Source organism: Brachyhypopomus gauderio, unplaced genomic scaffold, assembly GCF_052324685.1.
Source record: "Brachyhypopomus gauderio isolate BG-103 unplaced genomic scaffold, BGAUD_0.2 sc215, whole genome shotgun sequence".
NCBI lineage: Eukaryota > Metazoa > Chordata > Actinopteri > Gymnotiformes > Hypopomidae > Brachyhypopomus > Brachyhypopomus gauderio.
The window spans coordinates 92,219-118,830 of record NW_027507036.1 but is presented as its reverse complement, the minus strand read 5'-3'; the positions used below and the strand labels follow the sequence as shown (position 1 = coordinate 118,830).

Genomic DNA, 26,612 nt, shown 5'->3' with positions numbered 1-26,612 from the left:
TAGACTACTGCAGCAGTAAAGGTTTGCTTTTTTCCTACATGTCTGCAATCCCAGAAAGGTGCTTTGATACATCAGTTGATGTATTAAGGGTTTTCATTAAGTTTAATGTTGACTGTTGACTATAACAATAATATTAGCAATGTCACAATAATGGTGATATTTTGTCTCCTTTCATAAGTATCTAACGGTCTCACAATTCATACCACTCTCCATAATCAGCAGGAATGGACCTGTAATCATGAAGACCACTGTAATCCAGCACGTCTGGCATTGGGGACACAGCCCTCATCTCATGGATTAGTTGACATGACAGAGCACTACTCAAGGCAGCCTGAGAGATTGGCAGTGAATTAGGTTCTGGATCAGAAATACAAGGCAAAGAACCATAGTTTCAGAACAAACTGGTATTTCACAGAATTATAAAAGTGCTATTTACAATGAGCATTTTTTACATTACAGTTTAACACCCTTACACTGGTTCACCTTTATGTTACTCTTTGCTGATAACCAGCAAACTATCTCTTTTGGGGAGTTAATCATTTTTATGATGAGGCATTTATTAACTTTTCTAATTGTAATATACTCAAATGCCTATAGCCAAGAACTGAAATGAGTTCACAATTATCCACTAAAACTGCAATAAATCAATGTTTGCTTGTATGCTAAATCTTATGTGAGCTACATTTCCAAAGACAATATCTTAGAATTGTGTATATCTTTATTTTTCACGTCATTTGCTCAGTGTATGATCATCGTATGAAACAATGCCAGTGATGATAGCATGTTTATCAATAGCTGCACAATCCCTTCAGGCCAGCACGTTTTTATGTGATGAAAATAACTGCTTACGTTTACTCTATAGCATCACTGTTACCCTAGTAACAAGGAGGCCGTTCTCACGGCTGCTGACATTCGCTTGGATCATACCACATGTGTGCCCACGGGGTTTCCTGAATCTTTGTACATATATATATTTTTTCACTGACACAGTGTCCGACAACAGGTAAACAAACATTAATAAAACATTTATTTAAAAACAAATATATTTAGTTGTTTGTATTACTCCAGTAGGTCTTTAATACGCAATGACAGTCGATTGAGGAACCCCTCCCCCCCCACGTTTGCAACTTGCGAGCTCTTCCTGAAAAACAGAATCGAGCTGTCAAATGCTTGTTGCTCGAGGGAAGTCGGCGTTGGCAAAAGTAGCGAATTAACACTGAAAAACACAGTCTCGCCGTCACTCCTGTTGGGCCAATTTATGCTAAAGACTCTTTTAAAAATCCGCCGAGTTTTAGTTAGAATCACATCGTTTTTAGCGTGTGTTTTTGCTTTGACTTTTACCGTGCTGGGCGGCTGCAGTCTGGGTTCGTGACTGTCGGTGTGGCTAGCGGCTCTTCGAGCAGCTTCGATGAGGTAAGCGGGTGTCAAACTGTGGCAACTTACTGGCGGCCGCCAACTCGCCTCTGCTGGTTTTAAATAGTTTGTATTTGGCTTCGCGGGGCACCAGTACGCAGAGATCGTAATTTATTATGAAGAGAACGCAATAATAAAAAAAGTAACGTTACGCAACGAAGCTGAAGTGAATGTCGACTAGGCGACGTGCAGCTAACGCCTATAACGTTAGCCGTCGTGCTAGCGAGCTGCATTGAGTTAGGCTGGCTTGGTTAGCTTAGCTTAGCTTAGCTCGCGAACTGTATTGAGTTAGGCAGGCTTGGCTAGCTTAGCATAGCTTAGCTTAGCTTAACTCGCGAACTGTATTGAGTTAGGCAGGCTTGGCTAGCTTAGCTTAGCTTAGCTGTTTCAAGTTCTTCAGCTAGCCGGCTGCGTTTAATGACCGCGCTCGGTAGTTAATCGCTATGCGGAATATATCGAAGTAGCGGGCAACTTTTTACGTAATTTACGTAAAATGTGTCGTCCCTCCGAGTGTCGGCGTGTGTACCGCCGTGTTCAGCTACGTAGGTTCGGAACGACAGTGTAATACTGGTGTCATAAGCGGTAGTTTCGGTGTGCACGTACACGGCGGGTTTAAAAACATTTCCGTTGCGTTTTAACGACGTGAGCGCAGCTAAGGAGCCGAGCTGGCCCGCCACACATACACACGGCGCGGTGAACTCTTACCACAGATCCGCCGCTACAGGCCTGGCTAGTCCTCACAACTTTATTAGCTAGTTGGCTAGCTGCAGTGTTTTGGCGAGTGGAGTGTTTTGAGTGTAACCGTTATTTCAGGTGTATTTCACAGGTAGTGCAGGCTGAATGTTTAGACTCCAGTTAACGGTGAACTCAACTTGCTGTACTGACTTGCATAATGAGCTGAGAGCCACCGAAGCTTGTCCAGCAGGAAGATCCTTCAGGAACAGGAAGGGTGAGGTTGGATAATTGTTCAGTGGTCAGACTTTCGTTTTTATAACATGAAGAGCCCTGACTACGAGATTTTGGTTTAGTGCAAAGAAAGGCAACTTATTTTATATTGTTTTATTTTTTTTTATTTTATACCTAATATGTTAACAGGTTGCACTTACTGTGGCGATAAAGCACTTTTTCATTCAGTTTTCCTAGGCTTTTGTTTTTTTATGTTTAGACATACCATTTGGTAGGTTATATTCTGTTCCCCATGGTACTATATTTACTTGCTAAACTTTCATGAGATTTGCTTCATACATGTGCAACCGTCCAGTATCAGTGGTTTTACTTATATGCCAAGTTTGCAGCCATTTACTAAAAAGTTTAATTATCTTCCTCAGTTATTTAGTATGCAACGAATTAAAGAATAACAGATTAAGTGGATAATAGCAAATTCTTATTTTACCTTGAATTCTATAGTGAGTGACCCATTTTAGATACAGTAAGCTAAAACCAGCTTGTTCTGTTTCATCAGTGCAGTCCAGTACTGGCCTAATTCAGACATGTTGCCTCTGGCTCAAAGCACCCAGTTACAGCCTCAGCTCAGCACATCGCAATTACCAGTGACACAGGCACGGGAAATCTTAGCATGATGCTTGTTTTATGATTGAAGCAGCACATTCCAAAGATCAGTTTGATTTTATAAATGCCATGATACAAGAGGTATTATGATTAAATGGCTGTGATTGTTTTTTTGTTTGTTTGAGTAAAAATTGCTCTTGTCCTGTATGCATATTACTAGATTTGTCTGATTATGTAACATCTGCAACAATGTTTTGAGAGGTGATTTCACATTAGAATATTTGTATTTTAACACTGATTTTCCCATGTTTTTATCAATATAAAGAATTATGAAGTAATATGTGAATAGGTTTTACATATTACATATATGGATATATATGTCATCTAAGAATTAAAATATGGAATCTAAGCTGCAAAAGCAGCCCATTTTGAAATCACCCTTTGATGTCAGAAAACAAGCTCATTTGCATACCTCCATCAATAAATCCTAGAGTAGTTTAGCCCCACCCACTCACATTGTACTTATCAGAGGCGTTTCAGTTCTGAGAGCTTTTTGAATGAGGCACAATGGGCAACCAGTCAGATTAGAGCTCATTTATCTCATATCGATCTTAAAGGCACAGTATCTGAAACGGCCTATTTAATTTTATAAGATAAAGAGAGATTCAAAAATGTTAATGTAAAAATCAATTAGTACTTATTCAGTAAATTGTTTTGGATCATAATTTAGCCTAACACAAATGTATACATCAAGGAAAAATGCAAAATAAGAAAAATTTGTCTCAATACCTAAAAAAACCCTTTTCTATCTCCAATCCCCTTCTCAAGGCCATAACGCTCACACAACAGAGACAATCACCATAGCAAAAACCCTGACACATTCACTGGTTTGGGTACTGCAGTCCCAGTGATTCTGACAAACAGCGGTAGGAAAAACACTGGAACACCCACACAAAGCCAAAGGTCAGAATATTGAACAGCCGAATGTAAAACAGTATCTCTGCCCACCTACAGCCAGTCAAATCTCATGTTTACATGCATTTACAGTAACTACACATGAACAACTTCTGATATGATTGTGTGTTCGCAAACTACCTTCTTCAACAGCTAAAATAAACAAAAATCACTATTATCTATCAGCTGTTTAGTGATGAGAGCTATTTTCTCTGCATACATATATTTAGTTTGCAAATAGTATTTGGTTCTTTCCATGCCTTCTGGTAGTTTAAGTTATTTTGAGCAAGAAAAACACAATTGCCCCAATTATCTTTTAATCCTTAGGGAGAACAAAGTGAGTTTAATTTAGATGAGTGAGATGATGCCCATCTGAAATAGCCTGATACATGTGGCCTACTTATAGTGCTACTGTATTAAACTGGCTACCAAAGCTAGTTACATATTAAACAGCATATTATTTACTTTCACTCCAGTTAAACATGAGTTGTATTTATAGATTATAACTGCAGCCTATGCTGCAGTTCTCCTGTTAAACCAAAGGAGGTTATCCGTGGGGGTTATTATATTCTCTTAGTAAAGGACATGGTGGAATTACTGCCCTTCCCCATTCCTATGAAGCCATCAACTCCTCTTACTTATTTTTTTTTGGGAAGTACATGGATATGAATAGCTGATACTATATTTTCTGTAGTACATTAAGTAGGCCACATGCATCATCCCAATTTAGATATGGTGCAGCAAAGCTCAGCTGGTATTAAATTTTCATTAAACACTGGCAGAGACTGGCTCAAGGTCAGTAGCATTAATCAATCAAAGTCAGATTTATCAGTGAAATCAGCAGGAAGCTGGTGTATGTGTATACAGGCAGAGTGACGAGAGAGGCTGTGGTAACAGTCTGACATTACAGTAGGCTTTGCTAAGTCATAGTTAATGTCTTGCCTTCCTTTGCACAGATAAGCTGTAGAGTGCTTTAAGCATTTGCATTGCACCTTGGCTTTACAGACAAAAACAGTTGCTTTCTCTGTAAAGAGGAGGGTAAAATACACCCCAAGTTGCCTCTTTTCCCTCAAGGCCGTTAGAGCCTATTGTCCTTAGCACTTCCTGTTTCTGCTGGCAGACTGTGTGATTGCAGGTATACAGAACCAGCCTGCTTCACTGTTCTGCCATTGTGAGCACAGATTGCTGAGAACTGCCCGGGCTGCACTTTAACACAACATGGTGTCTCATGCACCAGTCCAGGTGATCTGGAGCATGCTGAGTGATCCTATAAAAGGTTGTCACTCAGTAACAAAGTCTCCTCTATAACTGCCAATGCAGTGTTCACTGTACATTCATGAAGCCCTATTTTATGTCCTGAGGTTTCATGCATAAGAAACGTGGTTCTTTGATTTTATTTTTTCCCTATGAAGTGAAATGTCACCAGCAACATCCAAAAGCATTACTGCCCTTGTGAAGTATTATAGTAATTAGAATGCTATAATGCTAGAGTGAACTATATATTAATTAAAATGACAAAAAAGCAACTTTGGAGAGTTGCTCATGTACTTTGAACTTAATTTATGGTTTGTGTTGCCTTTTGGATAGATCTAACATGTCTGAGATACTCCATCCTGATTGTCAAGTGATAGTTTGCTTGCTTTGCCATCACATAGAACCACATCTATCACATCTTTCTAGCAATTAAAAAGATCTTAACACTGTAATGCATTTAGGAAACTCAACCTGATTCTGATAACCGTCATAGTGGTACTTATGTGCATCATCGTGTCTTTGATTGTTGTTGGGCAGTTGTATCCTGATTTCTCTGAAATGAGTGCTCAGAAAGTCCCCCTGGAGTGATTTCATAGGATTGCTGCTATGTCCTGATCTGATACAGCTCAGTGTTCACTTACGCAAACAGATATCTCCCAAGATTTTGTTCACATCAGGAGAAATGGTAATAATGTCGGCCAATCAGCTGTTCTTGACTTTCCACTCGGTGCATTACAGTGATCACTCGACAGGTGAAATGGGATGTGCTACTTGTCACTGAAGTCTGTCACAAGGCATATTAGTATTAGTGTGTTTAATTTTTTTCCCCTCTTTTTTCCCCTAAACAGACCATTGTCAGGAAGTGCCTTCCACACTCCTCGTGTAGCTGATCTCTGGTCTTTGTCTGTGAGCACCACCCGCACCCCTCTCTCTCTCCACCTCCATCAGAGGACTAATCCCTCCACCTCAAACCCTCACTCTACCTGACTGCAGAATTCAGTCCATCTGACGGGAGACAACAGCAGAGGAGTCCCGTGACAGTCCCCAAAAGCATTAAAGGAAGAGGAAAGAATAAATTAAGCCCTCTCTGAGTCGCTGAAGGAGCGTGCTCTGCAGGAACATTACCTTTTGATAAAAGCAAAACATTTATCTGAAGGTGGTCTGAGGCCCTTCCTGGTTCGAGTGCCTCAAAGTATGCCCGTTTCACCTATCGGTTTCAGGTCATTTAAACGCTCCCTCATATGACTGACAGCTCACCCAGTAACCGCAGTCTCTGTTTTACCATAAATGACTTTACACCACAGACCAACAGCCTGAACGTAGTGGATAAGTGCCTGTGTGTAGTTATCAGATCTCCCGTTGCTTAGTGTTAGCGTGCCGTGTCTGTCAGCGCCATGTCTGTGGCTTTGCCGGCTGTGCGTGACACTAAGTGGCTCACCCTGGAGGTGTGTCGGCAGTTCCAGAGAGGCACGTGCTCCCGCAGTGACGAGGAATGCAAGTTTGCTCACCCACCCAAAAGCTGCCAGGTGGACAACGGGCGGGTTATCGCCTGCTTCGACTCCCTCAAGGTAAGAAATCTGAGTAATGTTCTAATAATCACCCGACATCGGCTGCGTGAAAGAAAAGTACATTTAAGACCTTAAGCACCTTGTAGTCTCAGCCCACACCAGCCCTTCCCTCCCATGTGTGTCTCTTGCTCAGTTAATCTCTCTCCTCCATACTGCTGATTCGTGCTACTGGATCACTTAAGTGGAGAATGCTTGACTAAAGAGTCAAGGCAAAATCCTCATCTAAATAATTTTATGAAGTATCATGGTATATTTACAACAAGAAACATTAATATTTGCTTCAGTAATTCATGAAGTTACCTAGATTTTTTTTTTTTTTTTTTAGTAATTCAGTGCAGTACAGAACTTAAATTTCTGAACTATGGTCTGTAAAGCTCTGAATTCTAATTATGTCAGCATTCTTCAAGTATGAAAAGCCAGCATTTAGCTTGCAGCAGTCTGCTCAGAAAGGTTAATGAGACCCTTGATTCTGGCTCTCTGGGTAATAATATGGTTGTGGCTCACCACCCAGCCCTAAAGACTCATCCTCATCCTTCCCTCAGCACCCCAGGACTAATCTGCAGTGGCAGATCTGTCTATAGCCGACGTTATGAGGGGTTGGCACAGGAAATATTTAGGAACAGAAACTAGCAGACAGGAGTTGATGGGTTTGTCTGTTACTTGACCTCTGTAGTAGCCTGTGCAATGTCTTAAGAATGTCTTCCTTAACTTGGCTAATGTGAAATCCCTGCTCAGCACATGTCTGAGAGACTAATGCTATTAAAGCATAGGCTCCCTCTGTGCAGACAAACACACACACACACACATGCACACACACACACACATACTTACACATCCCTCAGTTGCAGCGATTGTACACTGCCTCTCCTGACCCCATCATGTACTCCTGCTCAATATCTTCCCTTATTCTTTTCTCTGCCTGACCCCCCCTCCCCCACCCCCACCCATACAAATGCATTTTCATAGTATTGTTTGCTCCTGTGGTTCTGGCTGTCAGTCAATCTCTGTTGGAAAGGCAGTTTTCCCTGAGAGAGTCTCAGGAGATGGGCAGAGAGGGGGTATACTCGGCATGCGCAAATATTTTAGCTTATATTTAATTCCTTTAAATGTTAATATTGGGCTCTATGGAAAAGTTTTTGCTTTAAATTTTTTGTTGTCAAATACAAGCCCTCTCATAAAAACAAGATCATAACACATCATGTAGTAAGCCCACACAGCTATTGATATTGTAGGATGCATATTAAAAACTGAGAGCAGTGTGTGGGTGTAAAGCTAATGTGTTATCTTTATATAAAATGAGGTTGATGTCTAAACTAAGGTTGAAGGGTATCCTGCTTCTGTATCTATACCATGTTATGAACACATATGGTATAAGCACCTCGAAAAGCTTTTCTGTTAGCCATTTACAGAAACATAGGTCATGCGTACGCTGCATGTGAAAACCAGACAAACCCAGACATCTTGACAGAGAGGATAACATGAGTGTAAATAAATGCTCTGGGGAAAGTGAGTGGGGATAATTAATGGTAAAACTTAGTGTGAGGAAACATAGCTGTGCAGATCAGGTTTTGATAGAGAAACCAACAGAGCACACAGAATGAAAGAAGCTTTGGAGATTGGGCTTCATGTGAGGAGCAACAGGTCTGTGTTGGAACATGTAACACGACTGTTACTGCGGATAATACATCCAACATGATGAAGGCACTTCCTTTGAATATATCCACCTTCAAACCTTTATACTCAGGCTACCTCTGGCAATTGCTAGGTTACATTGTAATTAATTGAGGAGTAAAAAAATTTTTTATATCATGGTATTAACTAGACCGTTTACATACATAAACATGAGATACATTACCATAATGAATATTCTTTTAGCAGATTTTTCATTTGGTTAAATCTGTGTTTTGCTAAAGTCGTGCCCTATTGCATGTAATTGAATGTGATGATGATGACTAAACTTGCATTTCAGCTCTTCATGTTAATGTTGGGAAGTTCGATTCATTTTACCAAGATGATTCCTTGAACTTCCAATGAAAAGGATCCTCTTCCTCTTGCAAGATATGAAAACTAATCAGCCAAATAGGCTAAATCAATTAATTTTATTGGACAGTAAAAAATAAAAATCAGCTTGGGAAATTGAATCACTTTACTTATCACTATATGAAAATAAAACATTGAAACTAGTGCAAAACAACCAAGCATAGAAGCACACCGCTTTTATATAATGCATGTTGTTCAACCTTCTACTATTGTGATTGGTTATTAATACAAACCTAGTAGTGAACTATACAGCATCATATACAAATATAGTTAATGATTACTAGAAATAAGCAGATTAACATTTGTCTTTAGATGTTTTTTCTTTAACAAACTTGTACAATTTTACACAAATTTAAATTTTAAAAATGTGTGTTCATAAGTGATGATTTGTAGCTGTATTTTGTGGGTTTTCTGTGGAAAACACAGTAAGTGGTGATGATGCCATTAGCAGGGCCACTGGCCGTTGTATGAAGCTTTTCTCCAGCTGAAGAAAGGCTTGGAAAGAAGCAGAGAAAGAACTCAGCCTTGTTCCTTTGCATTTCTTCAGTTTAATGTAGACGACTTATTGTAAATTAATACAGTGTTTAACCATTTCATAGTCATATTCATTCATATTCACATCAAGGTCTTTAGCATAAATACCTAGATCTGATATTTTTACCATATCCTACAGCCAAAGTCCTTTAAATCCTTCATTATTTTTGGTGCCTAAACCTTAAAAGTCGCCATCATGCTGTTTACTGAGGAAGCGTAACTGAGTTAGTTGTCTTTAAGCATGTATTATTGTATGAGCTTTCTAGTTCTCTTTCACATCATAAATTAACATTAATGTGTATTCTGACCCAACATATGAGCAGCAGGTTCTACATTATATAGTGACTTGGACATTTTTTTCAACATTACTTAATCACATTTAAAATAATTTTATTAGATGCAGCACAATATAACTAAAATAAAGATGCCTTAATTGTCACACTTGATCAAGCCAGTCCAAAGATATTCACATTTAAATCAGCCCTTATTTTTTAAATGCAATTAACCTAAAACGAAAGGAAATCTTGTGATGTGCGCTACAGTCCGATTAATTCTTCTAACGGGATGAGAGAAAGCGGATATTCATGTATGTCATATTACGAAAACTCCGGGAAGAACCTCCTACAAACCGATGAAAACGGCAATTTTTTTTTACAGCGCGCTTGCGATCACTGATTTTGCTTAGACAGTGCGACCGCTTTTCGCTTAGAAAAATGGCCACGGCTCAATCATTATCATGCAGGGAAATCCAAGTCGCTACATTATACCAGGACAGAAATTCTTATAGACACTCTCTCCCATGCTTTCACTTGTGTCATCTCAATCTCTGTGCTCTCTCACTCTCTGAGAATTGCCCTATCCACAGTGATAGCGGAGGTTGTGCAAGCTGCAAGTTACCTTAGGCTGATTTTGCAGGCAGAGTGAGTTACACTACCAGAAAATTGGAAAGGCCATGTAGTCTTTTTTTCCCCCAGATGTAATGATGTCTTGACCTTTATGTTGTACAAGCATGCCATACTTAACATTGTTATTTGAAAAAAATTGCCATTGAAGCACTTTTGACAGTTTTTAAAAGACCTGGGTAGAGCACTTTGCTGTTAATGTCGGATCAAATGGAAATTTGTCCAAGATGATCATTATAGTGTATCAGGAAATCAGCAGAAGACCACTGATTGTTCAAACGCTGTGATGTCACATAGTTAAGAGGTTAAAGGTTATTCAGCATGCTGCTTGATGCGGTGCACACCTTTCACTGTACTGTGTCCTGCGTTTCTTTCCTGACGTTTGTCGTGGCTGTGCTTGGCTCTGTGACCACCCCGCACACCAAATCCAGCCTCCCGTCTTTCGTTCTGAAATGCATCCCTGATACTTGTATTGCTGCAGCATGTAGGTTTGTGTGAGTTCAGAAGGTGATTGTGTTGTAACAGCAATTTTAACTGTACGTAATGAGTACTCAAACTCAACAAACTAGTGATCTTTCCATTGTGCTATGTAAGGACATTTCCAGACCACATAATATTCCAGGGGGATGCAGCCCTGCTTTAAACGTTAGTGTTTTCACCTTGACTTTTCACTTTTGGCTAGTACAGTGGGGAAAATAAGTATTTAGGCAGTCACCAATTGTGCAAGTTCTCCCACTTAAAAAGATGAGAGAGGCCGGTAATTGACATCATAGGTAGACCTCAACTATGAGAGACAAAATGTGAAAAAAAAATTGAGAAAATCATTTTGTTCTTTTCTAAAGAATTTATTTGCAAATAATGGTGGAAAATAAGTATTTGGTCAATAACAAAAGTTCCATCTCAATACTTTGTTGTATATCCTCTGTTGGCAATGACAGAGGTCAAACGTTTTCTGTAAGTCTTCACAAGGTTGGCACACACTGTTGCTGGTATGTTGGCCCATTCCTCCATGCAGATCTCCTCTAGAGCAATGATGTTTTGGGGCTGTCGGCGGGCAACACGGACTTTTAACTCCCTCCAAAGGTTTTCGATGGGGTTGAGATCGGGAGACTGGCTAGGCCACTCCAGGACTTTGAAATGTTTCTTACGAAGCCACTCCTTTGTTGCCCTGGCAGTGTGCTTGGGATCATTGTCATGCTGAAAGACCCAGCCACGTTTCATCTTCATTGCCCTTGCTGATGGAAGGAGGTTTGCACCCAAAATCTCACAATACATGGCCCCATTCATTCTTTCATGTACACGGACCCCCATGCTTGACAGTTGGTATGGTGTTCTTTGGATGCAACTCAGCATTCACTGTCCTCCAAACACGACGAGTTGTGTTTTTACCAAATAGTTCTACTTTGGTTTCATTTGACCATATGACATTCTCCCAATACTCTTCTGGAACATCCAAATGCTCTCTAGCAAACTTCAGACGTGCCTGGATATGGACTGGCTTAAGCAGGGGGACACGTCTGGCATTGCAAGATCTGAGTCCCTGGCATCGTAGTGTGTTGCTAATGGTAGCCTTTGTAACATTGGTCCCAGCTTTCTGCAGGTCATTGACTAGATCCCCCCTTGTGGTTCTGGGATTTTTCCTCACCGTTCTTGTGATCATTTTGACCCCACGGGCTGAGATCTTGCGTGGAGCCCCAGATCGAGGGAGATTAGTAGTGGTCTTGTAGGTCTTCCATTTTCTGATTATTGCTCCCACAGTAGATTTCTTCACACCAAGCTGCTTGCCTATTGCAGATTCAGTCTTCCCAGCCTGGTGCAGGTCTACAATTCGGTTTCTGGTGTCCTCCGACAGCTCTTTCGTCTTCACCATAGTGGAGTTTGGAGTGTGACTGTTTGAGGTTGTGGGCAGGTGTCTTTTATACTTTTAACGACTTCAAACAGGTGCCATTAATACAGGTAATGAGTGGGGGAAAGAGGAGCCTCTTAAAAAAGAAGTTACAGGTCTGTGACAGCCAGAAATCTTGCTTGTTTGTAGGTGACCAAATACTTATTTTCCACCATTATTTGCAAATAAATTCTTTAAAAGTCAGACAAAATGATTTTCTCAATTTTTTTTTCACATTTTGTCTTTCATAGTTGAGGTCTACCTATGATGTCAATTACAGGCCTCTCATCTTTTTAAGTGGGAGAACTTGCACAATTGGTGACTGACTAAATACTTATTTTCCCCACTGTATGTATGTCAGTGTTTTTACAGGTATTTGGACAAAATTACTATAGTTGTACATATACATTTTAGCATTTCACCAATATTTAGTGTTGATCTGATGATTGATTAGGCTAGTTATGCCATTTGCAAATTCATATAGATACGATGTTAAATATGTATTTTTCTAGCAAAGGGTGCTGTACCAGTAAAAAAAAAAGAATCTAAATAAAGTTTAGGCTAAAATGTGAATTTGTATTGATATCAGCACATTGAAATAAGGAAAAATATTGACACACTGGTACCAGTCCAGAATTTTCACATGGTAGTTTCCTAAGTTCAGTTCTGCCACGCATCCTGGTAGGTGTAAATAGACATTTCTAGTACAACATTCTGTATGTGGGAGTTAAAACATTATGGGATGGATGAAGCCGAAGAAAGTGGTTGTCCAGTTTTGCACAGAACTGTGTTTTCCGAAGCTTCCACTGTTACACCACCTAATACGTATCATCATGCATGACAGATGTGACGCTCTGATGATTTTTTTTCTTGTGTCATACATCACATCTAATGTTCAAAATACCTCAGTGTCATGAGAAAGTATCATAACTAAAACATAACGGCGTGAAGAGGCTAGCTGTGAGAGCAAGCTGGAGCTCTTGAATGCCGTGTTTCAGTGGGCCAGCCATGGCGCAGCCGTCGCTCGTCCGTGTTGTCACTGAGTAGGACAGGCTCAGAACTCTCCTGCCATTTTAAATGTAATTATTATAACTGCTTGCTTTTAAGAACCAGAAATTCCAGTTTTGCTGACATTGTGTTTGCGTTCAGGTGATTACCATAACCACACTTCACCGGTGAAGGACTTAGAACTGGAAATTCTAGTTCTCCAGTGTGAAAGACGGTACACACCAAGACTAAATGAAGGGGTGATTGACTTTTGGGCAGGCTGGATGAAATTTTAAAACTGTAATAATTGGGTAAAATGTCTCAAGTATATTAGTGTTTGACTTGCCAAGTAATGTAACGTGTAATTTCAGTTGTGGAATTCATTTAAATGACTTTGTACTTTGTCATTATTTTGACTTTGTAGAGCCTTCTTAATTAACATTTTTTTACACAAAATGTCTAACACATCCCTTTTGATTTCATCAGATATATTTCTGATTTTTTCACTTATAGTGAGTTCACAGTAGCTATGTATTTCTGCATTTCTTAGTAACACTCACATAGACATGCGCTCACACGTCACTGCAATCTGCATTAGAGAAACACTCACATGAAAAAACGGCTCCCCTCCCCCTTCCAAAGAGGTCCATAAACTGCTAGACGGACTCCAGTGTGAAAGGCTCTTCTCAACAGACATTTAATGTTTCATTGGCTGAATTATAATACTTTTCAGTCTAATGCAGTACAGATAGGCTTAGTTTTGTGCATCTGAGAAAAGACTTTCCTCCACAAAGCAGTGCTTTTTTACTGAACCCACCCATCAGCTGACCCAAGACGCACACACAGGCACTTGCGCAAAAACACCCCACTACAGAGCTCCTAAATACAATCAAACTACCATATAACTACTAAAATCATAGCAGGTCCTATGCTATTACCATGTAAGATGTATTTTTAGTGCCTGACTAAGTTAAAAGTTATGAGTTTGGTTCTTGTGACACACAAACCATTTGATTGGTTGAAGGTGAGGTTAGGATAACTATAACCCTGAGTTTGAAGCTCAATGATGCAAACAGCTACAAACAACTAACAATCATTTCAGAAATCAGTGGCCTGTCTGTAATCAATGGTCATTTCTTCTGGGATTGTTGAGTCCCATTCAGCATTACGATGGAAGCCTGTGAAGGCTGAACATTGGAAACTATCTTGTTTACCAGGTAGAGATTTTAATGACTTCGCTAATCTGTCCGTTTATGAAATGAGTTGTGTTTGTTGAAACTTGTCCTGGCTTTCCTAACCCCTAATTATGTTGGGTATAGCAGTGGGAGAACACAAGCAGCTCAGTTAGCCCTCTGTCCATCATTTATGCTTGAGTTTTTCATACTTTACTGGACAATCAGAAGCTCTGACAGATTTTCTGTTCATTTTGCAGCATAATACGACTTGTTGCTTTCTGAAATTATATGATATGATTAAGGTGGTAAGAGCATATCAGTTTTGGTTTTAGTTGCCCAGCCTACCCAAAACCCAGTGGATGACCTCCTAGTGGGGAGTGGGTTCCCTCCAAAGAGCATGGGAAATGAGTTTACACACACACACACACACACACACACACACACTGACAAATCTGGCCAGTTCAGTTCTTCTTTTCATGTGCTCTGTGTAGTGTAGTTCAAAGGAGGAGTATTGACTCAAGAAACAGCATATGAATGCCCAGTGTGTGCTACCAACTAATCAATTAAATATTACATTTTGACTATTCACTACATGTCTAACATCTACCTTGTCCCAAAACATTTGATACAGGAAAATGCTCATGATTGGTGTATTGTGTATTGTATCACTGAATCATTTGAAAAAACCTTTTTGTATTAATACTTAAATGACCATGTGTGAGTTTGATATAGTGCGCTTGCTGACTTCAGTTGATGGGTTTAAAAATCCTGTGTACTGTAAAAAGCTAAATAATAATAAAATAAGAGTTAAGCTACCTGGCTGCCTTAGTAGGTAACAGAACAATAATTTCTCTTATACAATATTAGTTCATTGTCTGAGGTTCAATGAAGTCCAAACTTTAATACTGCCAGTTTTCTTACTTTTATGAGTTAAAACAAATAACAGTTTTTGCAATGTTACGCTGTGTTGATGTTTTTCGGGGATGATCTACATGGCACTCAGACTGCTACAAGCAATAACAAAATATGTATAGGCTTGCTTTGTCTAACCCCAGGCTATGTGTGTGCGTGGAGCCCGCTGATCTGAGAGACTGCCTTGCATTCCAGGGCCGCTGTTCACGGGATAACTGTAAATACCTGCACCCTCCATCTCACTTGAAGAGTCAGCTGGAGATCAACGGGCGGAACAACCTGATCCAGCAGAAGACGGCTGCAGCAATGTTGGCCCAGCAGATGCAGTTCATGCTGCCGGGATCCAGCCTGCCTGCTGTGGTACTTCACGTCTCCAGCGCCCCTGGTCCTCTCTGATTGTCTGGTCTCAATTCAACGCCAGCTTCCACTAACCACTTGTGATTTGAGCCTTCCGGTGTCTGGGGTTCTATACCCACGTGCACCACATAGTCCAGTAATGTCTCTGTGATAAAAATCTGACCAGCTGTGACATAACAAAGCCAGTGCTTTGCAAAGCTTCCTGCTATTTCACCCACAGAGACCACATCTAGATAAATATCATCCTCGATGTAATCCAAATGAAAAAAAATAGTACTCCAAATGCGCTTTGCAATTTCGTTATTTATTAAAATGTTTAATAGTTTCATCATGTTTGGTTGGGAAAAGTACTGGTACGTCTTAGACTGTTTATCCATTGTCAGTCTGTCCAAACATCTCAAAGAGGCTGCCTACTCACTGACTGAAGTCCTCGCCACGTTCCTACGTGAGAAGTAGAATCCTGGCACCTGAGTTTCAGTCAGCTTGAGTCCCAGAGTTTTTGGCAGTCTGCTGCTATTCAGCCTGGAGCTACACTTTGTATTTTGAGGCCCCAGTATATTCACCTTGCATAAGCAATACCGTTGGATCTGTTTATTTTCTTAATAAGACTAAAGGTTGAATTTGGTTGTGGTGTTCTTTCTTCTGCAGTCTTCGTTTCCGGTTACTCAGAGTTTGGGGCCAGGGCCTGGGCTCAGTTACTCCCCCTATCTGTCTCCCGTCACTCACGGGATGGGGCTGGTTGCCACGGATATGCTCCCAAGCAACTCTGTGATTGTCTCCGGCAACCCTGGGGTAGCGGTGCAGAGCTCAAACTCCGCTTCATCATCTCAGAAGACACTGCGCTCGGACAAGCTGGAGGTGCAGGAAGTAGCCATACACACCTACGTTTCAGTGTCTGTGCTGCATGCACAGGTATGACGTGTCTGTGCTGCGTGCACAGGTGTGACGTCTCTGTGCTTGCGTTCAAAGGTGTGTCGAGAGTTCCAGCGGGGAAACTGCTCCCGAGGAGAGACCGACTGCCGGTTTGCCCACCCTAGCGACAGCCCCATGATTGACAGCACCGATAACACGGTGACGGTGTGCATGGACTACGTGAAGAGCCGCTGCTCCCGAGAGAAGTGCAAATACTTCCACCCTCCTGCTCATCTGCAGGCGCGCCTGAAAAGCTCGCAGAGCCCTCAGAGCAACGCTGCAGCTGCCGCAATGGTGAGGCTGGGTAAACACACACACACACACACACACACACACACACACACAGACACACACACCCCACTCGGTCCGTGCACCCCACACCACACTCGCACAGCTCACAGCGTTTCTGCTGCTCCGGCCGGGCTGAGGTTTAGTTCGCAGACACGTACTGTATACGGTCCACAGGCTGTAATGCAAGACTCGGCCGGGCCTCTGCTACTGATGATTACACGGTGAGCCCAGGTCAGGCCCACACAGCCAGCGAACTGACAGCTTCCCCCCACCCCACCCGCTCCCCAGGTCCATTTAAAGCACCGAATGGCCACTACTATCAGAAGTGGCCACTGCTCATGCTTCATTAGTTTATCTTTAACATGCCAGCAGCTCGGGCCTCAGGACCGTGTGGGCATGCAGGGCGAGCACCATCAGGGGTTTGGTCATGCCTAAACTGTACAGTGGGTTGTGGTGGTCTTGAGCAACTAATGAAGCATTGTCAGTATTTGCAGTTTCGTGCTGGAATAGTGTTTCTTCAGCTAACAAAACTTAGGATTGCTTAGGTCTTAATGAAGATAACAATAATTAAACCTGTTTTGTTTGTGTGCATGCATATTATTTATGTAGTAAAACAGCATTCAGGTTATTTCATTTCTTTTGTGTTTTTTTTTTCCTCTCACCTCTCGCTGTTCCCATGATGCACCTGTGCTTGCTGTATGTTAATACGCTTGACTCCCATTGGCCCACTGCCATCATGTGTTGGCTGCGTGCTGTGTGCAGACTCAGTCAAGTGCCAAAGTGCTGAAGCGACCCCTCGAGGCAACTGTTGACATGGTACTTCACCTTTCACCTCTGGCTTTGCATGGTCTTAAACCACTGTTATTGTACGGTGCCCACTCACAGATTTGATTTTGCTTCCTCATTTTGAAATACAGTAAAGCTCATCCCGTGCTTGTGGCATCACGTACCCTCAGCTAAATATTTACCCTCAAATGCTCAAACCAGGCCTAATCTGTCATATTTTGTACTTGTATGTTCAGCTTCTTAAAGTACATCTTAGACACTATAACTTACTAGATAGGAAGAGAATCTGTGTAAATATATGAGATGTTCTCTTCACATTGATGTGCATTAACTTTCTCTCTCTCTCTCTCTCTCTCTCTCTCTCTCTCTCTCTCTCTCTCTCTCTCTCTCTCTCTCTCTCTCTCTCTCTCTCTCTCTCTCTCTCTCTCTCTCTCTCTCTCTCTCTCTCTCTCTCTCTCTCTCTCAGGCATTTCCTCACAGCATGCTGCAGCCGCTGGCTAAGCGAGTGGCTCTGGAGAAGAGTGGAGGACCAGGTGGTTTGTTGAACCCCAGTGTCCTGCACTACCAGCAGGCCCTCGCCAGCACACCACTGCAGCACACCTCTGCTCTCTTCCCTACAGGTGCTCACGCCCCACACACACACACACACACACACACACACACACACACACACACACACGCCCCTGTTTCACAAGCCTCCTCAAGTGCCATTGTGGTTTACACTGCAGCCCTATCCCTTCACGCTCAGATGGGCTCCACCTTATCTCTCACATATGAAACTCTCCTCAGAGCTCCACACTTCTGCCTAATGGCGCCATCCACCTGCTAGTCTGCACCAAGGCCTCTTATCTCTGTGCAATGGCTTCTGTTGGCCAGAAATATGTGATGTGCTGTGTAAGGGGATGGCTGAATTAACTGTTCTCTCCTCTCCACTGCTACTGCAGGCTCAGTCTTGTGCATGTCTCCTGGACCTGGCATCGGTATGTTCCTCTCACTGTCTCTCTGTGACCTTCTACACCTCTCTCTCACTCTCTCTCACTCTCTCTCTCTCCCCCTCTCCACACTGCTCCCATGTCCTCTCTCACTAAAAGACATACGAGCCTACACAGCCGTTTTAAATAGGCCTTAAGACACGAGGCCTTTCAGATTGATGGTTTGTGCGAATTCGTGCCATGCACTGTTAAAACAGGCGGTGATGTAACGTATCCAACCAGCTGCGCTGTGTGTCTACGTTACGCCGCTTGTAAACGCGTGTGGGGGTTTATGTCACACCGTTCCTGCTTCCCCAAACATCTCCATTACGCTTAAGCGGATTCGGACCTTAATTCTCTTCACATTCCACCGAAACAACACGTATCTGTAACAGACATAATGCTGAAAATACTCCTGAAAAAGGAGCTGAAGAGCGTGAGTACTAACCTGACCGATTAGTTCTACATCTGCAAGGGCTAGAAACTTTAATGGGATGATAAACACACTGCAAACAACGTCTGGACTACTGCTGGGTAGGACTGATGTTTCAGTGACACTCGTGTTTCATCTGAATAATTTTGTTGACTGAGGCGATCATCTATTTGGCCTTTCCTTTTAGCGCTCGTTTTGGTTGTGTAAACCAGCTGTCAAAAAAAAAAACAAAAAACAACATCCATCCAAAGATATTACACATCAAGTTTAAGATGTTTTGTAGCTGTAAATGAATAAATAATGGTTTTGTGAAGTACTGAAAAAAAAACAAGATTGATATTTTGGACATGTGCCTGGAGTGTGGGTTTGCTTTATTTAAAATAAGCTGAAGTTCAGCCTATAATGCTGCGTGTGTGTTTGTGTGTGTGCGTGCGCATGTGCACACATTTTATTTTTACATGTATGCATGTTTATATGTGTTTGTTTGTGTTGGTTCTGACCTTCTGCCATTTTTCTTGACTCCATTAGTGACTGTACACCTAACCCCTGTAGTTTGCCCCCTGGGCATCTTAATACCCCAAAATAAACCCAAACACTAGAATATAATTTAGCATAATACACTATTCTATTCTCATGTGGAGAAGTCATGGGGGAAAAAATCTAAACGGGGATTAGATTTCGATTACCAGTAACTGTCAAAGTGATTGAGGTAATAAGACACTAATTATGTCCTACAGAAGTTGCTGGACTTGTTCATTCTTCTCCCTTGTTTCTGCTTTGCTATGTGTCTGCATGCCATCTGCTGGTCTGTTTTAATTGTGGCTTTACCTATTTAATTAGATACACACACACACACACTCAAGCTCAGATGTGTCCCACACGATTCTGTGGTTACCGTAACGCTGCTCCTCCTTGTTCATTGCTTCTATGGTTCCCTTCCTGAAAAAAGTTCCCATGATGCTCAGTGCCCCGCCCGCTACTGCCTCAGCTCCTGCTGCAAGCCCCTACGCTGCTGCTGCCGCTGCCGCCGTGGCAACCGCCAATCAGGTTTGCTCCTTTACAAGCTCTCTCTCACTGACCGCACCCTATTAGTTCTAAACAAGTGCTGACCTACATCGATACCCTCTTTGACGTAGATCAGATGTCTTTCTCTTAGCACAAACCCATTTAAACACATAAGCCGTCAAGAAGCATTTCCCCCTGACTTATTGGTTGATTCTTCAGCATGGGTCGCATCCTGCTAAAATGGACGACGACCGTCCGGGCCAAAAAAAAACATTATTATGACATGTGGATCTATGCGAACCAATAAGCCGTAAGGGGAATGTGGCATGTAGGCGGTTAGCGTATCTCCTGTATTGCCCTGTTTTCTGAGCTTCACTTGGTTGGAGAAGTCTGGCTCTTGCTCGCTCTGTATTGCTATTGGTAGTCTGGGTCCGTCAGCAGCTCCTGCCACCTCAGACACTCACAGCGGCTGTTTAGAGCGCCCCCTTCATGCAGTCTGTAGTTATGTTCTGTTGCTTCGTTTATGTCATTGTTTTGCATGTGTTTGCCTTTTGTGCTGCTCTTGTCAGTGGCACACAGAGCAGTTTCTCTGGCTGGAGGCAGAACAAGAGAACACAACCGAACAAAGGCCCTTAACCATAAGAAAAGGAAAGCATGATAAATCATAGAAAATGTTTTAGCAAATTCATAATACATGTATTACTGCCCTCTACTGGTTCACTCAAATCTTAGAAACGTAGGAGAGAGATGTGGAGTTGTGACAGTATGCCAATTCCTCAATCTCCACAGCAGCAGCTGGAATTGATTTGTTGCATGCAGTCCACCCATAGAGAAAAGCAGTGCCCACCCAATGATGCTTTCTGCCAAACCCGCAGCTATCAGTCACCTTGCAGCAAGGCTTGCCTGCTTATCAGCCTGGAACTGAGCATAGATTATATGTGTTCAGCAGATGAACTCGGAGTACTCAACACTGATAAAATAGCTTACCAACTAAGAGGGACAGTGTTTGATGACGAAAGGTTTGAATTTTAGCAGTAGTTGTAAAAAGTTTGTCTTGTTCATAGTATAGTTAAGGAAATCTTTAGTTTGGTGCATTTAAATGCAGCTTTACATAATTTTATTTAATCAAATTAAGTTTTTTTTTTTCATTTATTAACCACAACAAAGTTGTAAAACCTCTTCCTTCAAGGTGTGGTCAAATAATAATGATAACAATAGAATTGCTGGAGACATAAAATCACAATTCAGAATGGACACTTCCAGCTGAAAGCCCATTGGGCCTGTAGTACTCGGGTCGCTCCGCTAGGGAAATGCTCATAACCTATGGGACCTTATATGGATTATGAATTTGCACTCTGGTTGAAAGCCAGTCACTGCTTCAACAAATCCAGATGAACATTTTTCTTTTTCTTCTGAATACTCTTTTAATGAAAAAGATGAAAGCTACTGAAAGCCTGGTGTCTCCTATGAAGCAGCCATTATCCATTTGTGCTAAGTAGAAAGTATGTTCCACATTCCGAAGTCCAATTTTGTAGATTTGTAAAAGTGCGTCCGTAAACCCAAACGCAGTCTCAGCGTCATGTAGGCTCGGCTTGAGATGCTGACCAGCCCTGATGTTGGACACACTTTGAGTGATCGGATACTTGTTTTTAACCTCCTTTTGTAGCATCTTTAATTGCATGAATTATCCGAACTCGCTTTTGAATTTATAATTATTCAAACTCCGTTCAAAGAATCCTGCAGGTCTTCCAGGTGAAAAGTGTTGGATGGTGCTGTGTTTATTTTAACTTGCCTCTTCATTCTCTTCACAACAGATCATTTTGAAATAGCGCGCAGGAAAGAAACAGAGTGCCGGCGCAACACACACACACTTAGACGCGGAGTGTGTGAATACAGCATCCTCAACTCCCCAGAACTACAGCTCCATGCATGTTGACACACACACACACACACACACACACACTTATATACATACAACACACAAGAAATTTATTGTACGTATACATTTCTAGAAGAGTTTTACTGGAACAAAACCTTATTCTTTTTGCGTGTACATTTTAATACATTATATAGTTATACGATTATACAGTACGCAGTACCATCACCAGTGTTGAGCAGATTTGAATTCAACACTTATTTTACTGTGTGACTTAATTTGCACTTTTTTTTAAAGGCAGTATCTTGAGAAAGACTATCATAAGCCCAGCGTGAGGAATCTCCTCTTAGCTGAGCCCAGAGATACTAATGTATGAGAATTTCCACATGTGGACAGGCAGCAGGAGGAACCTGACACCCTAGTGCCGAAGCATGTCAAAGCCATGCAACATGATGACAGGCAGCATGTCAAACTTACAAGAGAATGGCGGACAGCTTTCTGAAAGCTATGCAGGAGAATAACAGAGTGAGGTGATCTTTTAGCTCCACAGCGCCCCCTAACACCCTGCCTGATCACAGCTGCAGCACTGCAACTTCAATTGAGTGAACCGCTACTCTGTTTGCCAAATTACTCATAGGGGGAAATAAAAAAAAAATGTTGACCTTTTAACAGTGGCCAAACAGAATACAAGAATACAGAAACACGAGACTTTGAACCCTTTAAGATTTAAGCGTGTGATTCTCATACTGAATGACTCATAACTTCACCACAATAGAAGCTATTCTGTTGTTCTCTTGATACTGTGCCATTGAAAAAGAGTGGAAAAGATCGAATCAAAGAGATGATTGTACGCAAATGTATGAATGTGTGCAAGTGTAGAAACATAGTACAGTTACTTAGCCTGGGCCCCACAGCTAGACTCAGGGTCTAGAAAACTCCCAGCACTTTTAGCTGAGTTCTGTTGAGCTGAGTTCAGCGGAGCTAAGTTGAGCTGAGTTGGCCTGAGTTTAGTTAAGCCATGTTGGGCTGAGTTTAGTTGAGCCATGTTGGGCTGAGTTCATCTTGTTCCTGATTTTTGTCTTTGGTTTGTGTATTTATTCTGTTATGATTCTGTATAAGTGCCTAACAATGTTCTTTACAAGCAACTTATGGAGACAGATTTGAACTGTTCATGTTCAGTTATTTTGCTGCAATTTCACTCTCAAAAAAAGTAAAATTGTTTTAAACAAAAAGGAAAGATGAAAGATCATGGATGTCATAAACATTGTTTATTCTTTTAATCCTTGATAAAAAGCATTAATGAGCCTTAATACTAAAAAAATCTATAAGAAGATGTCCTATATAGCAGGAATCAACATAGCGGTCTGGAAGCGTATTGCTCGTGTTTCCTCTGTTCTAACACATGATTCAGTTTAATCATCATTTTCACGCCCTTTGTGGGTTCATTCTTGGGGCAGCCACAGAGCAGGGGGTCTGACGCTGAAACCACCTGCTGAAGAAACTGCACAGTAATTAGCACATGGTTATCACATTTCCATTGAATGACAGTTGCTTTGGATAACAATCACAGATAAAATATTGGTTAAAATTAGTTAGCTTTCAAACTCCATCACTCTATTCATGATTATATTCACCTTTTCATTTATTCTTTTTTTTTTCTAGAACATCTCACAATGATTCACTGCAGTCTCTTTAATGTGTACCTGACATAATGCTTAATAGAGCTTTTATTACCAAGATTTATGATACAGGAGACTTATTAATTTTCCTTCTGTCTGTGTGTGTATTTTTTATTTTTAGAGTATTTTAATTCAGGGTGGAGATACAATGCCATGTGAGAACTTAGACAATCCTCAGTTTAGATACGCAAAGGCACTGCTCAGACTTTTACTCATGTAACTTTACTTCTCAGCAGTCAATGCCTGAGGATAATTTATGTTGTGATCTATAAGATATATGAGAACTATTATGTAGTGTTACGGTATTGATTGTTGTTAATGGACCATTGTTGTATTCTGTTTTGAGATGAATGTAATTTATTTGTGGTAGGGCCTTGTTATTCTGGTGGAGTTGTAAAAGGCCAGCACAGTCCTGCCTTCCTTTCATATGTCACCTGACTTATGTACGGAGGGATAAGGGGTGGGGCTTCAATTTGGTGGGCTATAATCTAGACATGGTTAACCATTACTTTGGATTACACTGAAAGTTGTTTAACGATACTGTTGTGAATCTAATACTTTGAGATATAGTTGTTGGAAATCTGAGACTTAGAGGCATGTAACTATGGGTGAAGTCACCTTTTGTCAAAGAGAGAAGCAGTGAACATAAAGCAATTGGCCAGCCTGGAGAGGAAGAGGCAGCAGGAGTCCTCATCTTCGCCAGACACACCACATGGAACGCCAATGTAGGCCAGACTGCAAGCGTGCTCACTATTGTGTCAAAATAAAGATAACATTGCATTTCATTTTATAAAAGTTCACTTGCGTGTGCTAATATTTTAGGACAGTACTAATTTGTTAATGTCAAAGTTCAAAGTTGCTATGGATGATATTGTGTTTTTGTAAGTGACGTTATTTTTCTTCTTTCCTTTTGTTTCTTTTTTTTTTATGTAATAGGTTTAAGTATGACATTTTCCCTATTACTGGAAAAATACTTAGTTAAAACGCCTTATTGTCATGATGGACCATGCTATGTAATTGAAAATATATTAGTCTTAAGTGTTTTTCACTTATTCTACCAAAAAATAAATACACTTAAATCGAGGTTCATATAGGTTTATTTTTCCATGTCCAGGTATAAACAAATGCCATGCAATGAATATGAAACACGACATATTAATGCCTCAAGAGCAGGTTGTAATTGTTCACCATGGCAGTGAAATGTCGTATGTCCCTAACATTACTGAGAGTGTGTTCAAGATATGACAATAAGACTGGTTAATTCAACCCTTTTTTCACAACAGATAATACAGAGGCAGAGAGATTGAGGGTATTTGTCCCTGTGCTGAACAAATGTTTTACTCGTATACGTCATTTATGTATGTCCTGCTTTCTTAGCACTCACTGCGTGGATCAGAAATTCAGAATGTGATTTCTCTTGACTGCTGAGGCACTTTCTGAACAGGTTTTAATAAGCAGTTAGTAGTCTGTTCACATGTGATGTTTGCCTTATCTTCAGTGTGATGCTCTTACCGTTTCATGTATGTAAACATTGTTTGAAAGCTTTTATAATACAAAAGATTGTATCTGCTCTCCACCTAACATGAGAAATTTCCCTAAAGGAAAATTGTCTCACAAGCCAATGCTAAAGGAAGTAGCTATTAAAAGTGACATGAGCAACAAATTCCCACTTAATGGCCTTTAATCTATTTTTTTCCTGTTCTGAAGTTTGTTTGTTCTTCACATCTACAGTAAACAAGTGGGTGCAGGCCCCTTAAGTGGAGTTGTGGCTGGACGTGTTGTTTCTAGGTGTGGAGAACAGGTTCTCATGGCTGTAGTTACACAGTGCTCGTTTTCCCACCTCCACCCTGTTCCGTAGGCACTACATGCACCACCACCTTCAGGGGAGGAATCACATACAGTCAAATTCAATAGAGTTTGATTGTGCCACACATTGCAAAATCCTTTTATGACTTTTATATGCTCTTTTATGTAGTATTAGGTAGTTTATTGATTTGGTTCCCTAAACATGCAGTATGTAAAATGTATCGTCAAAAAATGAATAAAATCTTTTAATGAGTACCATGTGTGGTTGCTGTATTTGAGACTGTAATAAAGTTGTTAAAGTTATGTATGCATTGCTCAAACACATGAGTAATCAGATAGTGCTCAGGCTGTATATGATGACCACATGTCCTTCAAAATTATTTTTAAACTAGTAATGATTTGTCTTAATACCTCAGAGTCAAAATCCTATAGTGCTAATATTACAGAATATCAGATTTTGCCTACAGCTGTACAGATCTATTGTGCAAGGTTTAATTAAAGAAGCGCTAAAACAATGACAACGATCATTTCCTTTCAAAAGCTCTTTTCATCTCATTTTAAGTTACGATGCACTTTGGAAGGCTGTGAGTTTCCATAGCAACAACATCCGGCGCATTGTCCTTCTGGATGCGCGGGCCTTTCATCAAGCTGCGCGCGCCATTGGACGACTGCGCCATGTCATTGCGCACCACCAAGACAGTTTGGACACCAGCGGAACTCCCAGTTTGGGTCTTGAGTTCGCACTGGCATCTGCATTTTTCACAGAGGCGTGGGTGCGGCTCGCGACGTGCGCACGCGGCTATTGGGCCTCTCGCAGATCCATGAAGTGATGACATTCTCCTCCTCGCCGTCGGTACGGAAGCCGAGAGGGGGACGCGGACGGTAACGCGGCGGCAGTGGGTCCCCACCCGTGAGCATGGCGGCCAGGGACACGTCGTGTTGCGAATGAAAACCGGGCTAAAGCAGAAGAGGTGAAAAGAAAAGACAGATAAGAAACTTATTCCTCCGCACGTTAAAAACCGATTGTTTAAAATCTGCTTTTAAAATCTCATCACGGCGAGGTTCCGGTCCAATATCGTGGTCTTTCAGCCGCAGGACCTCCGTCTTTTCCTCAGATGATTTAGGATGGTGAGCTCAGCAAATGAAAAAGCACAAGTTACTCAACGCACCGATTAAACGCTCTCGTTGCACACTGGAGAACCGCAGCCGTCCGGATCCCGATAATCATCCATGCCTGGGCCGCCGGGGGGGTTTGTACCCGGGCTGCACGCCTTTGTGCGCGGCGTCTTTATTCCGCTCTCCGGCCGCACGACATGGGAGCCGCCGTGTGATTCTCACTCTCATTCGCGCTTTTGCTCTTTTC

General features: G+C 41.4%; 1 protein-coding gene and 1 long non-coding RNA gene across 17 annotated transcripts; one reads left to right on the top strand and one right to left on the bottom strand.

Moving 5' to 3' along the window:
- The first annotated feature begins 1,149 nt into the window (after positions 1 to 1,149).
- On the top strand, positions 1,150 to 25,504 carry mbnl2 (muscleblind-like splicing regulator 2). Of its 16 annotated transcripts, XM_076995534.1 has the most exons (10): positions 1,150 to 1,413; positions 5,979 to 6,698; positions 15,329 to 15,493; positions 16,139 to 16,348; positions 16,460 to 16,696; positions 17,456 to 17,509; positions 17,946 to 18,099; positions 18,424 to 18,459; positions 19,833 to 19,930; positions 21,703 to 25,504. In XM_076995534.1, exons 2-10 carry the CDS (start codon positions 6,525 to 6,527, stop codon positions 21,715 to 21,717), a joined length of 1,143 nt encoding a protein of 380 aa, XP_076851649.1. In that variant the 5' UTR covers positions 1,150 to 1,413; positions 5,979 to 6,524; the 3' UTR covers positions 21,718 to 25,504. The 16 variants fall into 16 exon arrangements, with proteins under 16 accessions (XP_076851649.1, XP_076851654.1, XP_076851648.1 ...); XM_076995539.1 differs by lacking the exon at positions 18,424 to 18,459; XM_076995533.1 differs by lacking the exon at positions 19,833 to 19,930.
- Positions 24,728 to 26,557, bottom strand: LOC143502811 (uncharacterized). Its single transcript, XR_013127180.1, has 2 exons — positions 26,419 to 26,557; positions 24,728 to 26,206 (listed from the first exon to the last, which is right to left on the bottom strand). It is a non-coding gene; the product is annotated as an uncharacterized LOC143502811 (long non-coding RNA).
- Positions 26,558 to 26,612: the final 55 nt, after the last annotated feature.

Coding starts and splice junctions, on each gene's coding strand:
- mbnl2 (XM_076995525.1), top strand. CDS start 6,525: ATGTCTGTGGCTTTGCCGGCTGTGCGTGACACTAAGTGGCTCACCCTG. Junction 15,494..16,138: donor GATCCAGCCTGCCTGCTGTG/GTACTTCACGTC, acceptor TTTCTTCTGCAG/TCTTCGTTTCCGGTTACTCA. Junction 16,349..16,459: donor TGCGCTCGGACAAGCTGGAG/GTGCAGGAAGTA, acceptor TTGCGTTCAAAG/GTGTGTCGAGAGTTCCAGCG.